Source organism: Xenopus laevis, chromosome 1L, assembly GCF_017654675.1.
Source record: "Xenopus laevis strain J_2021 chromosome 1L, Xenopus_laevis_v10.1, whole genome shotgun sequence".
In the NCBI taxonomy this organism is placed as follows: domain Eukaryota; kingdom Metazoa; phylum Chordata; class Amphibia; order Anura; family Pipidae; genus Xenopus; species Xenopus laevis.
In genome coordinates, this window is record NC_054371.1 from 164750690 (window position 1) to 164765969 (window position 15280).

A 15280-nucleotide genomic window follows, 5' to 3' on the forward strand; every position below is an offset into this window, starting at 1 on the left:
CATCTTTGAGGCGGAAGTGACTGTGATTAGTCGGACTGCTGGACAGTCGGTGGTACCGGAGGTAGGGCGACTTACCTTCGGTTGAGGATAGACACCACTCTATGGAAGATTGATTTTCTTTATAGAATAGTTGTAGATCGCGAGTTCAGGTGGCACGTCATTCAGCGAGTACATGTTATCACAGCAGCTGTATGATTCCCAGCAACCCATTTTTGTTAATTTGCTCGAGGTTTCGCTTTATTCACCGAAACACCATTGTGGTTCTGCTTCATTGAGCCAAACGTAGGAAACGTTCATAGACTTCCACACATTCTAATTCAACAGCATTTGTACCTAGTGACAGGCGCTTATTAGCTCGGTACACATTGACCTAACCCATTTATGGAATCACATGATTGTTCAGTAGTTAGTCCCGAGTTTTGGTTCTTGACATGAAGAACTTATTTTATATTTCTTAAAGGGACTGTACACATTCTTTTTCAACACTGATGCAATGGGCTTGTGCTAACCATACTTTTTGCCTGTTGCTTTAATTCAGAAATATCTATAGTATATATACCCCATCTTTTTTCTTAGGCTGGCCATAGACGCAAAGATTTGATTGTAAGAATCTCCGTTTCATAAGATTTTTGGGCCATATGTGGAAGGTCCCGATATTTTTCATGCCACGGCGATCGCCCGTTCAGACAGGTTCTGAAATTACTGATAATATCTCTGCATGTATTGCCAATCTGATGATATCAGTCAGTCACCAGCTTTTGTCGGACATAACTTTCATATGATTGCTGTCAGGGGCAGAACATCGTCTGATCTGTTCTTTTACTACTTTATTTGATCTGAATGGTTAGTGGCAGGTCGGGAGATGGCACCGAACGATCGGTCGTCCTTTAGGAAGGTAAATCTGCACGTCTATGGCCAGCTTAATACAGAGACTTTTCAGTGGGCTGTTGGCATGTTTGTCTTTGCTCGTTGGGACCAGGCAGTAGAATGTGGCTTTAGCTTTATTTTAAAACAGTTGCCCTGTTTAGTGAAATAAATAACAAAAAACATAGATTACATACATTTCAGTTGGTCTTCATTATTTATGATAGTTTTTGAATTGTTTGCCGCCTTCTTCTGACTCTTTCCAGCTTTCAAATGGGCGGTCACTGACCCCATCTAAAAAACAAATGCACTTTAAAGCTACAAATATATTGTCATTGCTACATTTTTTATTATCTTTCTATTTCAGGCCCTCTCCTATTCATATTCCACCATCTTAGTCTAATCACTGCATGGTTGCTAGGGTAATTTGGGTCCTAGCAACCAGATTGCTGAACTTGCAAACTAAAAGCTGCTGAATAAAAAGCAAAATAACTGAAAAACCACAAATAATAAAAAATGAAAACCAACTGAAAATTGTCTATTGAAAGCAGCATTTGCTTAACTCCTGGTTACTTTTTAAACAATGTTGCAAAAGTCTTAGTTCCCCAGCAAAGACAGATCTGTTAATCAGCTGCCTTGTCTTACATTGTATCAACAGTCCGAGCCACCAGGGCAGAAAATAGAAAGGGACAAACAAACACTGCTTTCAATAGCAAATACCATATACAAATAACTTAAAAACAATAGAACAATTTTAATGAATACATATTGCAAAATGAAATAGAATTATGTTTTTTATTAGGCATACATTTTTTGTTGGGTTGACATTCCCTTTAATTATGTTGTGTTGTATGTTGTTGGCTGCATAGGTTTTTGTGCTTTTATATACAATTTATCATGACATCTGATGTTAAATTTAGCATTTGCATGGTTGTTGCAAGGCCACTGTGGATTTCACTGTTTCACAGGGAAGATTATGTGCAGTGGAAAGGCAGTGTTCATAATTTTAGTGCTCATCATTTAGCTTTGCTTGCATAATTCATAGTTCAAGCTTATGCATATAGCTATATAATTTTGTTTACTATAAAATTCAAATTTTAAGTGAAAAAAAACCTCAAATTTTTCGGTATTTATTATACCCTGATGATGGAAAAAGTCAGAATTCCGAAAATCCGGCATCTCAGACCTGCCGAGGTTGCATATAAGTTAATGCAAGAAGTCCCAAGATATCTTTTTCAGTGCTGGGTTTCGTGCAATAATCTGAAGAGTTTGTGGTTTTTGGGGAAAAAGTTTTTGCGTGGAAAATCAGAAAAATTCATACAATCCAAATTTTTCGTGTTTTTTTTCTAGCACAGGAAATTTTCAGGAAAATGTATTGATAAATAAGGGGAAAAAACCCATGCAGATTTGGTCGGAGTAGTTTTTAGAAAATTATGAGATAAATTTGGATTTTGAGAAATAAGGCCCCCCATCTATGTCCTTTTCATTAAAGGATATTTAGCTATAGTCAAAGTAGTTTCAGACTGTCAGAAATATTTAAAACACCTTGTGTCTGTAGTCATTTACCAGTAGTTTGTTTTTTAATGTTCTTCAAGGTCCAGGCCGTATGGAGTTTAGATCCTGTTGACTCTACTTTCAGTGATAAATCAACAATACAAAGATTTGTGTGCTTTTGCCGACTGTGGATACAACATGACTTTTATGCAGTACATTTATCTGGACTGGTTAAACTGGTCTCTTTGCCAAGCGCGCTCTGATCCTTTCTTACAGCAAACTTTGACAGCTGTTAAGAAATAAGCTCCCTCAGGACAGGGGATTAATGTATGTAACTTGCATCCTCAAAGGGGTGTTGCAGACAGACGAAAGGGATTTATGTAAACTGAGAACACCCTGTGGCAGAGGCTTCTGGCATATAATGAGGTCTGTGGGGTTTTTATGCTTGTTTTTTTGCCCCTGAAGCTACAGTTTTTCTTTCCTCACCTTCAGTTCCCCTTTTACTCACAGGCTGTCGCAGACCCCTTTTCATTTGTTAATGTATGCGTCACGTAAGGCTCATATTCACAGTTTTCCCTCTGGGGACATGATGTAACAATGTGAAAAAGCAGAGTATACATAGAGTTCTCCTTTTCTCCTCAGTGATTCTCCATCTACAATTTCCAGCTCACCACAGGAAAGATAGTTTGAAAATCTTCCTGAAAGCATTGTTTTTGGATTACCTCTACCTACAATTGATTTTGTGATTGTTTAGTAGATCTTTTGTTTGGTTACTTTAGCTCCTTATTACTGCTTAGGAATGGCAAGTGTGGGTCCAGCTCCTTCTGCATCTGCAGAGAATTCAGGCCCTGGTGGAGCAAGTGGCAGTACCAATGGAGAGACCAGCAGTCAAGATAGCACATTTGAGTGCAACATATGCCTGGACACCGCAAAAGATGCAGTGATTAGCTTATGTGGCCACCTTTTTTGGTAAGTAGGGTGAGGGAAAGCATAAATTAAGTTAAATATTACTGGTGAAAGTTGGGCGTAAGAATGCAAACTAAAATTTTTTTGGAGGCTGGGTACATATTAGTTTGCTGCAAGTATTAACCTGTTCAGAAAGAGGCAAATGCATCATTATGTATGATTAAAAAGGACAAGCAGAGGCAGTGTAATTTGCTGTGGATTGCCCTCTATTTATCTCAGTCCCTTACTGATCATGTCAGCATGCAGTCCTATTTACATAATCAAGCTTCAGATAATAATGCAAGCTAGCACTCTAGTACAGTGTGCAGCCACATATACAGACCATGAAATATAGAGGCCAGTAACATTGGAACATGCACAGAAACATTATAGGCTTTGATGGGAAGCACATGCATATTGCCAGTGTTGTCAGTTACAGGAGCAATAGCTTGCAAGGGAAAGAAGTACAGGATGATATAATAAGTAAGGGACTAACATGGGTACTCTACTGAAAACAAACTCTGCCTTTCATAGTCCTATTCTATAATGTAGTGTTATATTTTAGAGGTATGCTAATAGATCGTAATATACACTGTTTTGTTTGTTTTAAATGTGCAAGAAAATCAAATGTCTTATCTCTTTTCTTTTTCATGCCCAGTTGGCCATGTTTGCATCAGGTAAGCTTGTTTGTTTTTTATAAAAAAAAAAAAAAAAAAAGTTTTTATCATTTTATAAAATGACAGAAAGAAAAAGGGACAGGACTAGGACTAATGTTTATTACTGTTGATTGCAACCTATGTATAAAACAGATTTACCTTTTTTAATGTTGCCAGAGGTTTGGGATAGCAGTCGATGCCTGTTTGTAGTTTGGTGTTTTGGCTATAGGTTGCATTTTCTCTTCTGTATAACAGGAGTAGAAAAAGTATACACTTATAGGATCTATTATCCAGAATGCTTGGCACATAGGGTTTTCAGAATATGGGATCTTGCTGTTATTTGGATCACCATATGTCTCCTAAAATTCATGTATACATCCATACACTTGCATGGATTTTTGCAGATTAGTTGAGATCACGTACAAGGTACTATTGTTGTTGTTTTTTTCACAGAGAAAAAGGAAATTATTTTTAAGAGTTAGAATTATTTGCTTAAAATGGACTCTATGGGGTTTGCCTTCCTGTAATTTGGAGCTTTCTGGGTAACAGGTTTTTGGTCGTATACCTAATATTTACTGCAGACAGAATATTAGAAATGTTTAGGCCTGTATTTCATGATAGGCGTTTCTCATTCTCAGTGGCTGGAAACTCGACCAAACCGTCAGGTGTGCCCAGTCTGCAAAGCTGGAATCAGCCGTGAGAAAGTCATACCCCTCTACGGAAGAGGGAGCACTGGGCAGGAGGACCCCAGGTAAGGATTTGACCAAGCATTGTTTTTTTGTGGCTATGGGAAATGTGCCACAGTGACTGCTTTTCAGAAGTCATAGAGCCAAAACTCAAAACTAGTTGCTGGGTTTAACACACATAAGTATTGTATAGTACAATGTACACTGGTTGAAATTTGACTAAATGATGCTAAATTTAATTTCCACAGAGAGAAAACCCCTCCACGTCCTCAAGGGCAGAGACCAGAACCAGAAAACAGGGTAAGTACTGATGAAAATGGAGGTAATCATGAAGTGTCTGTATGAGTCACATGATGAAATTCTTGCCTTTAATCGGTAATTCTGCACTGCCTCACGGGTATAGTTGGTTATCATATAATGAGCTACCCAAGGGATAAACTAATTAACACTAACAAGCTGAACTAGTACACACAGTGCTTCCTGTCTTAGATTTTAGCAGTTAGGCTTTCCCCTATAAAGACCTGAACAGGAATAAGACAGTTTTACCTGTAATTTTAAAATTTTTCTTAGTTGTCCATATTAGTACAGGCACACTCATACAGCAAACTAAACACATAGCATGCAGCAAATCACTTCTCAAACTTGCTGCATTGCAGTGAAGCCACAAGAGGTACAATAGATATTTTGTGCAACTGCTAGAAGATGTTACATGATGTCTTCTGTTCATTTTGGACTGTCCTAAACCACAAGACCAGCAGTAGGAGGAGCTCACTCTCATACAGCATTGACTGATTTTTGATAATAGTATTTATCTACACAAAACTAAGGGCAATGATACATGAGGAGATTTGTTGCAAGCATTACAAAATCATTACCACGGCACAATTCTTCCTGAAATTGACTTGCCTTTCACTTACCTTGTAATCACAGAGTTAAAATTGCAAAAACAAACACAACTTGCAAGAATAAAGGAAAAGCAAACCCTCCGATTTTTTTCCTTTGCCGATCTTTTTCACAGTTCCTCCACTGGGTCACCAAATCAAGATACAATATAGATCAGCTCCACAGGCTATGGAAAAAAACCAGACCTAGTGCAATATTGTTAATATTCAGTGCAGTCACCAAAGTGTTACAGCACTAATCTGTGTGTTCCTTGAACCATAGAAAGTCTATGCACAGATTTTTCTTGTGTGTTCTAAAGTGCTGTAGTGATTTCTACAAAGTCAAAATTAAAGTGAGGCACTATGGTGTTTTCTTCAATCAATAAAACTCAGCATGTGGCTTCTCCACTCTCTGGTGGAATTGGCAGTTTACAAAATTCCTGATTTCAAAACAGCATATCAATATCAACTCCAGGGTATTCATTTTTATAAATCACACTTCTGAGCAATCTGAAAGCAATACAAAGAGATGGGTTCTGCCGGCGTCACTATAGCACTTTAGAACACACAAGAAAAATCTGTGCATAGACTTTCTATGGTTCAAGACACACAGATTAGTGTTAAAAAACATTGGTGACTGCATTGAATATTAACACTATTGCACTGGGTTCTGTTAATTGTATTTGGAAAAGCAATGAAGATAAGGGCAATGACATGTGGTGCTTTTTTTGCCTGTTATTTTTTTGTGGCTACAAAACCCAGAAAATACCCTGCCATAGACAATACTGAGAATTGTCTGCTAAAACACTCATAATGTGTAATTGTATTGCCCTTGTGAAGAAGATTAAAAAATGGTTTGGGTAGAGAAGAGTCGAGAACACTGGAAATTGGTAGGAGGGGTACAAATTGTAGCTGGGGAGAATAGGAGGTGAAAGTGGAGAGAAAAGTATAAACGGAAGTAGGAGAGAAAAGTATAAACAGAAGTAGAGAAAATGGGGTCTGAGGTGCAAGAAGCACAAGGGTAAAATAAGGAGGAGGAGAAGGGGTAGAAGGTGAAAGGGCCAGAGAAATGTAAAGAAGTCAGTTTTAAAAAGTAAATGGGAAATTAGGTAGGACTGAGCAGAATAGATGCAACACAGGTGAACAAGTAGGGTAGGAAAGCACATGAGAGGAGAGAAAAAGATGGATGAAAAAGAAGAGGAGAACAAAAAACTGTTTAGAGACCTATGCAGATGGTAAATAAGTATAATGCATAAATAAGTATGTCTACATGTTATGTTGGGTATGTCTGCGTAAATATTGAAAGAGGGCTGCTTGACCTACCAGTATATATGTGTGTAAGTATTTCAGCCCCAATATTTGTAACTCATGTATATCTGTGGGAGTGGTATAAAAAAGGTGCCGGGACTGGCTTTTTATAGGGTGTTTTTTACTTTGTTGGTCGTCTTTCAAGCCTCTGAGTACAGCAATATACCACCTTCCTTATTTATGAAAATGGGCAACACTGGTCTAGGGGATTGGTATGGTTATATATTTTAGAGAGTCTGAATTCATGTCCTTTTCACTCATGCAGGGTTTCCAGGGCTTCGGATTTGGTGATGGGGGGTTCCAGATGTCATTTGGTATTGGAGCATTCCCTTTTGGAATATTTGCCACAGCATTTAACATTAATGATGGCCGCCCTCCACCAGGTAACCGGACATCCTTTCTTTCTTACCTAAAGATGACCATATACACAAGTATATAAATGCTGGTTGTCACGGTGCCAAAAAAAGCTGATCTTTGGCTGATGCAGCTCTGTGTGGTTAGGGCCAGATGGGGCTGAAATCAGCAGGCTCTGGCGGAATCAATTCAAGAGTTCCAGACACGAATGAAGGAAAATTCTGCTTGGAGTAAGGGCCCATCTGGCCTTTGCCTGTGTCGCAAAACTTCAGACGACTTCTGAAATCTGAAGCGATTCGTATGCCATCCTGCCTGCTGGCGGCAATTCGGGGAGATTAGTCACCCGCAGAAGCAGAAATGTTGCTGGTTGACTAATCTCCCTCTCTGCAACCACCCTAAAGCTAGTGCCACACAGAGCTGTTTATACCTTTGTATTGTTGTATTGAAATCTGATGTGAGGCATACATGCTTATGCAGTGCAGTTGTATAAAGGAGCAGATGGGAGTAATCTGCATCAGGATGACTATGAAGATTTTCATTCTGCATCAGGATTTAAGATAAATTTGTTCATTATGCAAAGTGCTCTTCAATAGACTGATAATTTGATTTACTACCTTCTACTCACACAGTCAACGTGAGAGAAAAGTAACACTGCTTTTAATTTGTCTTTTCCCTGTTTAGTGCAAGAAATAAACAAATTTATATGATTAAAACAATAGTCAAACCCCTATTCATGTAACTTGTGCCAAGCTAAAATGCAGTTACACTGCCACATAATAATGTTTAAGGCTAAAATCTGGTAGTATTTTAAGTAATGAGAATGTTTAGGATCTCAGACAGCTGTAACATAAACAAGACAGCTAGGCTAACAATTAAGCATGGTACTTGTACACTTATATAGGTACACACTTTTGTGTGTACCTATATACACACAAAAGTGATTAAAAACACAACATATCTGTAATGAACTGCAAAGTTTAACAGGTAGGAAATCCATTTGCTCTGATACTTTCTTTGTCTTAGTGGGTGTCTCTTGCACTTAGTTTTTAGTTTGTTTTTTTTTTTAATAAAATCCTACATTTTTTATGACCTTTTCACTAACCGTTCCTCCCTTTGAATAGTTTTTGCTTTCCAACAATGTTTGGCTATGTTTACATCAGTCTCAACTTCATTTTCTTGACCTGCTGTTTGTTTTTTTCCAGCAGTTCCTGGGACTCCACAATACGTGGATGAGCAGTTTCTCTCTCGTCTCTTCCTTTTCGTTGCCTTGGTTATTATGTTCTGGCTGCTAATTGCATGATGCTGGCTCAGTGTGATAAAGACTAGGTTTCACAGACTGCATCCCTTCTCTTAAAAAAAAATACAAATCGGCCATCTTTATACCTTTGTCTTCAAAGTGCACCTTGCTCTGCAGTTTGTAATGGATGACAGTTGGCTGCACTACATATAAAACTATATATAAGAGAGAAATAAATAGTATTATTGACTAGGGATGAGCTTTGTAAGAGCAGGATTTTCTGGCATGCAAAATGACACCAAAATTGCAGCAGTGTAAAGAAATAATGCAACCATTTCTGTATGGCCAGGAAACCGTTTGATACACTTCAATATAATTTCTGTAATTAATCAAATTACACTGGAAAAGCAGATTATTCAGCTGACAAGGAGAGCGGAAGCCTGCTTGGAAGTGAAGCACTTTGAATCAGTGTATGGAACTGAAATCAGAAGATATACTGTTATTCAAGAGGAAAAGGGCAATATTTGTCATACAGGTGTAACAGCCGGATAGAAGTTTGCACAGAAATACCTGAAATCACCAGATAATGGACACATGTACATCTCAGAACTGCACAAAACAGAAATTCAACAAAATACTCCTGACCTGCAAGTGAAGCATATAGTGTGGACCTGGAGATATTTACTGGTACTTTTTGACACCAACCACAGCCTAATGTATAGTCACCTCCAGCAAAGTGAATGCTATCCATACTGTATTCCCTAAGAACTTTTAACCCAGGTTGGGCTAAAATGATGTTGATTCCTCAATTTTATGAGATTTTAATATTTAAATTACAGTTAATTGATACTTTTGAAAGATAAGCAATGAAGTTGTAAGACTGTATATATGAATATAAAGAATTTGAAAATACTTTAAAAGGGACCCTATTACTAGTTCCTCATTTTTTTTCTGTCATCTTAAATATTTATGCATGATTGAACAGCACCATGCAGTCTGCATAATAGACATTTTTATATAAGTCCCTGTCTTTGCTGGGCTTATCGCAACCATTCTGATACTTAAAGGAGAACTACATTTTAACAAAGGCATAAGCCAGGAGTACTGCACATTATGTTTTAAAATTTTTACAGTTAACATCTGTGACTCAGTGCCCCAGTAGCTCCCCATCTTGTTTTCTGCAGGTTCACTGCATATGCTCTGTGCTGATGTCAGTTACCTAAGCTTAGGGACAAACTACCAACGTACATCACATATAGAAAGTCCCAATACAAGGTTGATTACCGGTAGTAATTCATTTGGATTCTCATTACATGGCAGCCCCAAAACCAGCACAACGTGAATCAGAATTTAATAATCAGCCCTGTAGCATAAGCTTATGTGAGGCAATTATCAATTTTATGATTTGTGATGATGACTAAGCTTAGCTTCTTAAAGGAGAACTAAACCCTAAAAAATAATATGGCTAAAAATGCCATTTTATATACTGAATTTATTGCACCAGCCTAAAGTTTCAGCTTCTCAATAGCAGCAATGATCCAGGGCTTCAAACTTGTCAGAGGGGGTCACCATCTTGGCGACACACACATGCTCGGTGGGCTTTGAGCAGCTGTTCAAAAGCTAAGCTTAGGGGTCGTCACAAATTATCAAGCAGAAAATTAGGTTGGCCTGTAATATAATCTGATGCTACAATGCTGATTATTAAATTCTGATGCTAGTTGCACTGGTTTCTGTGCTGCGATGTAGCAATTAACTGTATTAATTTCTAATCAGCTTTATATTGTGACATTTATATTTTATGTGCACTGTATATTTTGAGTCGGCCCCTAAGCTCAGTAACTGACAGCAGCACAGAGCATGTGCAGTGAATCAGCAGAAAAGAAGATGGGGAGCTACTGGGGCATCTTCAGACAGCCAAATCTTTACTGCTAAAGAGTTGTGGTTGCCTTGGGCTGGTACAGAAGCCCAAAACATAATGTACAACATTTCTAGTCTGCTTCTTTAGTTAAGCTTTAGTTCTCCTTTAACAGTTGCTTCAAGCACACTGAGCATGTGCAGTGTTACTGACACTCATAGCAAAATTCTAAATATTGACCCCCTGTGCAGGGCCTGAATTATTACTGTACTTTAGGCTGGTCAGTAAGTTCAGGATCTAAAATATGGCATTTTTACCCATATTTGTTTTCCAATTCGGTTCTTTTAATCCTTAGAGAGACCGTAAAATACAAAATCATTATGTACTTATTCTACCCCTAAATTACAAAGCATTTTGTAAGCATAATTTTGGGTGAAGCAGTCCAAAAATCTAGGAGCAAGACTTGCAGATTATTACAACAGTTTAGGGGTGACTTAATTACTACAAGATTTTGGCGATACTGCCCCTTTAATATGGTTAACGGATCATCTCTAATTTGCAGAACAGCACGAATAGAAATTAAATGCTGTAAAGTTCTGATAAGGCACAGCGCTGCATATTTCATTTTACATTCTGCCTCCAACAATTACATTTTTGGAATTTCGGTTAATTGGCTGACAACACTGAAAACTTCTAATAGGATACATATTTAGGGATAAAGGGGCATGTTTACTAACATTGGAGTTAAATATCACCAGTGATGTTGCCAATGGCAACATTCATATTTTCCTTTTGTAAAGTTGACTTTTGAAATCTAATTGCTGATTAGTTACTATGGGAAACATCACCAGTGATATTTATCTCCAGTGTTAATAAAATGATAACGTTGGAGTGTGTTTACTGTCCCTTTAACCCTTTAATTTCCAGCAGAATTTCACATTTCATTTGCACTCAGTGCCAGATGTATTTTGTTCTCATTCATTTTAGGGGCATTTAGTTTTTTTGGGGAAAACCTGAGCTTTCTATATCTGCCTATGATTTTATGTATTTCCACTTCTGGGACAAGATTCAGAACTCTAAATACCAAAGCAAAAATATTGAAAAATTGCCATTTTTCACATTGTAGGGATCAGAAAATTTGTATTTTATGTACAAAAAAAAGCCTCAAGTATCTCGAACATGCCAATACCAGATATGTATAGTTTTATGAATATTTCTGACAGACTGTCAGACTCACAACATTACCTAATTTCAAGCCACTACAGTAGAATATGGTGTATTTTGGATTCCATAGCCAATAAATCCTCGAACATTAGGTTTACCCCAGGAAACCATATATTTTTGAAAAATACAGATTTTGTCGAATCCAAACGGGTAACTATGTCTTTCTACTCCTAATTATCAAACATCAAAACTTTTCTGAACTTAGTGGTATCTATATAAATGAAAATTTGGAAATATCACCTCATAACTTTCACTTTGCAAGTTCATATCTCCCTCATAGCATTAGGTACCAAGAAACAAGAAAAACATCCTAAATATGAATGCCAGGGGTCCACTGAACAGTTTGATGCCCATTGTGCATAGGATTACCAAAGTATCTGGCATTTAGAGACCCCAAAATGAAGTTAGTGCATACAACTTGTCCCAGAAGTCACTTCAGCTACTGAATAATCATCACATTTACTGCATTTTTTTGCGGGGTAAAAACACAAAAACTTCATCGAACTCCCCCCAAAAAAACAAAACATATATTTTTGCAAAGTACACATTCAGGTGAATCCAAAATGGGTAAACAATTCTTTCTACTGAGTCGCAATACTTTACCAAAATTGTCGGTTTTGTTGAAATAGCTGAAAATTGCCTCAAAGCTTCCACTTTTTAGCATCTTATCTCCCTCATAGCATTAGGCACCAATAAAAAAACATCCAAAATATGAATGCCAGGGTCCACTGACCAGTTTGATGCCCATTGTGCATAGGATTACCAACGTATCTGGTGTTTAGAGCCCTCCAAATTAAGTTAGTGCATACATCTTGTCACGTCAGCTATTGAATAATCATCACATTTACTGCATATATTTTTGGAAAGTACACATTCAGCCATATTTAAAATGGGTAACCATGTCTTTCTACTACAAACTACTGAATCGCTTTGAAATCAGATTGTAAAAAACAGAAAATTTTGTTTTGAGTAATCCCCTCCGATGTTATTATTATATTTAATATTGAACAACATCCCCAACGCCCAGTTTTTCTGATTCCAAGCCTTACTGAGCCATGATCCCCAACCAGTGGTCCATTGGATCTTTCTCCCAGTGGCCTCAAAGCAGGTGCTTCTTTTTAAATTCGTGGTTTGGAGGCAAGTTTTGGTTGCATGAAAACCAGGTGTACTGCCAAACAGAGTCTCCTGTTGGCTGTCAGCCCACATAGGGGCAAACAAATGGCCAATCACAACACTTATTTTCCACCACCAACTATACAGCATATTCTAGATGGGGCCTTACCAGTGCTCTGTACAGTGTTAGAATGACCCCCTCCTCCCACAATCTATGCCCCTTTTAATACAGCTCAAGACCTTATTTGTCCTTGATGCTGCTGACTGCCTTTGCTTGCTACACCAAGATTATCTACAAGGACTCCAAAGTCCTTTTATATTATGGATTTTGAATTTCTGGCTTGGAGGCAAGTTTTGGTTGCATAAAAACCAGTGTACCGCCAAACAGAACCTCCTATAGGCTGCCAGTCCACATAGGGGCTACCAAATGGCCAATGACAGCCCTTGTTTGGCACCACCCAGGAACATTATTCATTCTTGTGTTGCTCCCAAACTCCATTTACATCTGCATGTTGCTCACAGGTAAAAGATTTTGGGGACCCCTGCTGTAGCCAGTTTCCTATTCATGTGCAAATGACTTCATTAAAGAGATACTGACACCAGAAATTGAACCTTTTTTTACATCTACCATAAAATGAACTGCATGCTTCTTATAATTTTGCCATAAATTATTTGCCCAATGCTTTTACATTACCTATCTGACTCCCTGTGTTAATCTATGAGGGGGCTGCCATATTTGTGCAGCAAGAGTCAGTTAGCATTAAGCTGGCCATAGACGCAAAGATCCGATCGTACAAATCGTGGATTCGTACGATTTTCGGACCATGTGTGGAGAGTCCCGACATTTTTCGTCCGTCGGAGATTGGTCGTTTGGTCGATCGGACAGGTTAGAAAATTTCTGTCGCCTGCCGATAATATCTCTGCGTGTATTGCCGATCGTACGATTTTCAGTGGGAGACTGTCACTAGTGTTGATTCGTACGATCGGATCTTTGCGTCTATGGCCAGCTTTAGAATCTTTAACTGACAGGCTGACATGGGACAGTCAGGTTGCCAAAACAGCCAGGTTTGGAAACTTCAACTAACAATTACTTACAAAAACAAACTTCTCAGCAAAAAATGATCAACATGGCCTATAGGTAACTTTTAATGTACATTCATATTTTAAAAAGTAGTTTTTTTAGTGGCAGTATCACTTTAAGCATAAACAATTGCTGACCTTAAACCCCTGGACGGTGACTCTTTATTGATTCAATGTGCTGCACATGTGCTTGGTTCCAACAGTCCCACTGGGATTTTTCAGAACATGGCAGTGCTGGCAGAGGACTGGTACAATATTTAGTGAAAAGGAGCACCACCTTCGGGTTTAAAGTTAGCAATAGTACTCATTGGGATCCAGTGAGACAATTAGAAATTGGCCTAAAGTTTTTATTATTTGCGATTTCTTTAATGGGGGGCCTGACTATGAAAGTTTTTTTTAAATACTTTTATGGGAGGTGCCCTGACCACCAATATTTCTTTTAACTTGTGGGAGGGGGCTGGCCTCCAGTGTCGCATGTTTATATGTGGACTACTCTTTTTTGCCAGGGCTGCTTTTTACTCCCACTCCAGCCCTGCTTATATTTTTATTCAGTTCCTCTTCCGCAGCCCTGGCAAAAAAGACTCAGAGCAGCCCACATATAAACATGTGACACTGGAGGACAGCCCCCTCCCACAAGTTAAAAGAAATATTGGTGGTTAAAAACATTTGTGGTCAGGACTCCTCATCATTTTTTTAAAAATAGTGGCCAAACAAAATAAAAAACAAACAAAAAAAGCCGTTCCATTCACTGGCATCTCTTTGGATCCATTTGCTGGCTTTCTTTGGATCCATTTGCTGGCTTTCTTTGGATCCATTCACTGGCTTCTCTTTGGATCCATTCACTGGCTTCTCTTTGGATCCATTCACTGGCTTCTCTTCGAATCCATTTGCTGGCTTCTCTTCGAATCCATTTGCTGGCTTCTCTTTGGATCCATTCGCTGGCTTCTCTTTGGATCCATTTGCTGGCTTCTTTTTGGATCCATTTGCCGGATTCTCTTTGGATCCATTCGCCGGCTTCTCTTCGGATCTATTTGCTGGCTTCTCTTTGGATCCATTCGCTGGCTTCTTTTTGGATCCATTCGCTGGCTTCTCTTTGGATCCATTTGCTGGCTTCTTTTTGGATCCATTTGCCGGATTCTCTTTGGATCCATTCGCCGGCTTCTCTTCGGATCTATTTGCTGGCTTCTCTTTGGATCCATTCGCTGGCTTCTCTTTGGATCCATTTGCTGGCTTCTCTTTGGATCCATTTGCCGGATTCTCTTTGGATCCATTCGCTGGCTTCTTTTTGGATCCATTCGCTGGCTTCTCTTTGGATCCATTTGCTGGCTTCTCTTTGGATCCATTTGCTGGCTTCTCTTTGGATCCATTTGCTGGCTTCTCTTTGGATCCATTTGCTGGCTTCTTTTTGGATCCATTCGCTGGATTCTCTTTGGATACATTCACCAGCTTCTGTTTGACAGCTTTCCGGACAGCCCACGTGACACAAAAAAGAGCGGCCCACTGGGCATTTGCCAGATTGCCAGTCAGGGCCTGCATATAAGTAATATGAAGTAACAATAAAATAGTTGCCCAGCGAAGTGCAT

The 15280-nt window shown here is 38.6% G+C and overlaps 1 protein-coding gene across 1 annotated transcript; it reads left to right on the plus strand.

Annotated features, from left to right (window-relative positions):
• Positions 1-28: 28 nt before the first annotated feature.
• rnf185.L (ring finger protein 185 L homeolog) lies at positions 29-9349 on the plus strand (the record flags this gene model as incomplete). Its single annotated transcript, NM_001094936.1, is given in 7 exon segments — positions 29-61; positions 3156-3327; positions 3962-3980; positions 4598-4710; positions 4894-4945; positions 7100-7217; positions 8391-9349. Coding segments are annotated over 6 exon segments (570 nt in total). The 3' UTR covers positions 8489-9349.
• Between the last annotated feature and the right edge of the window lie 5931 nt (positions 9350-15280).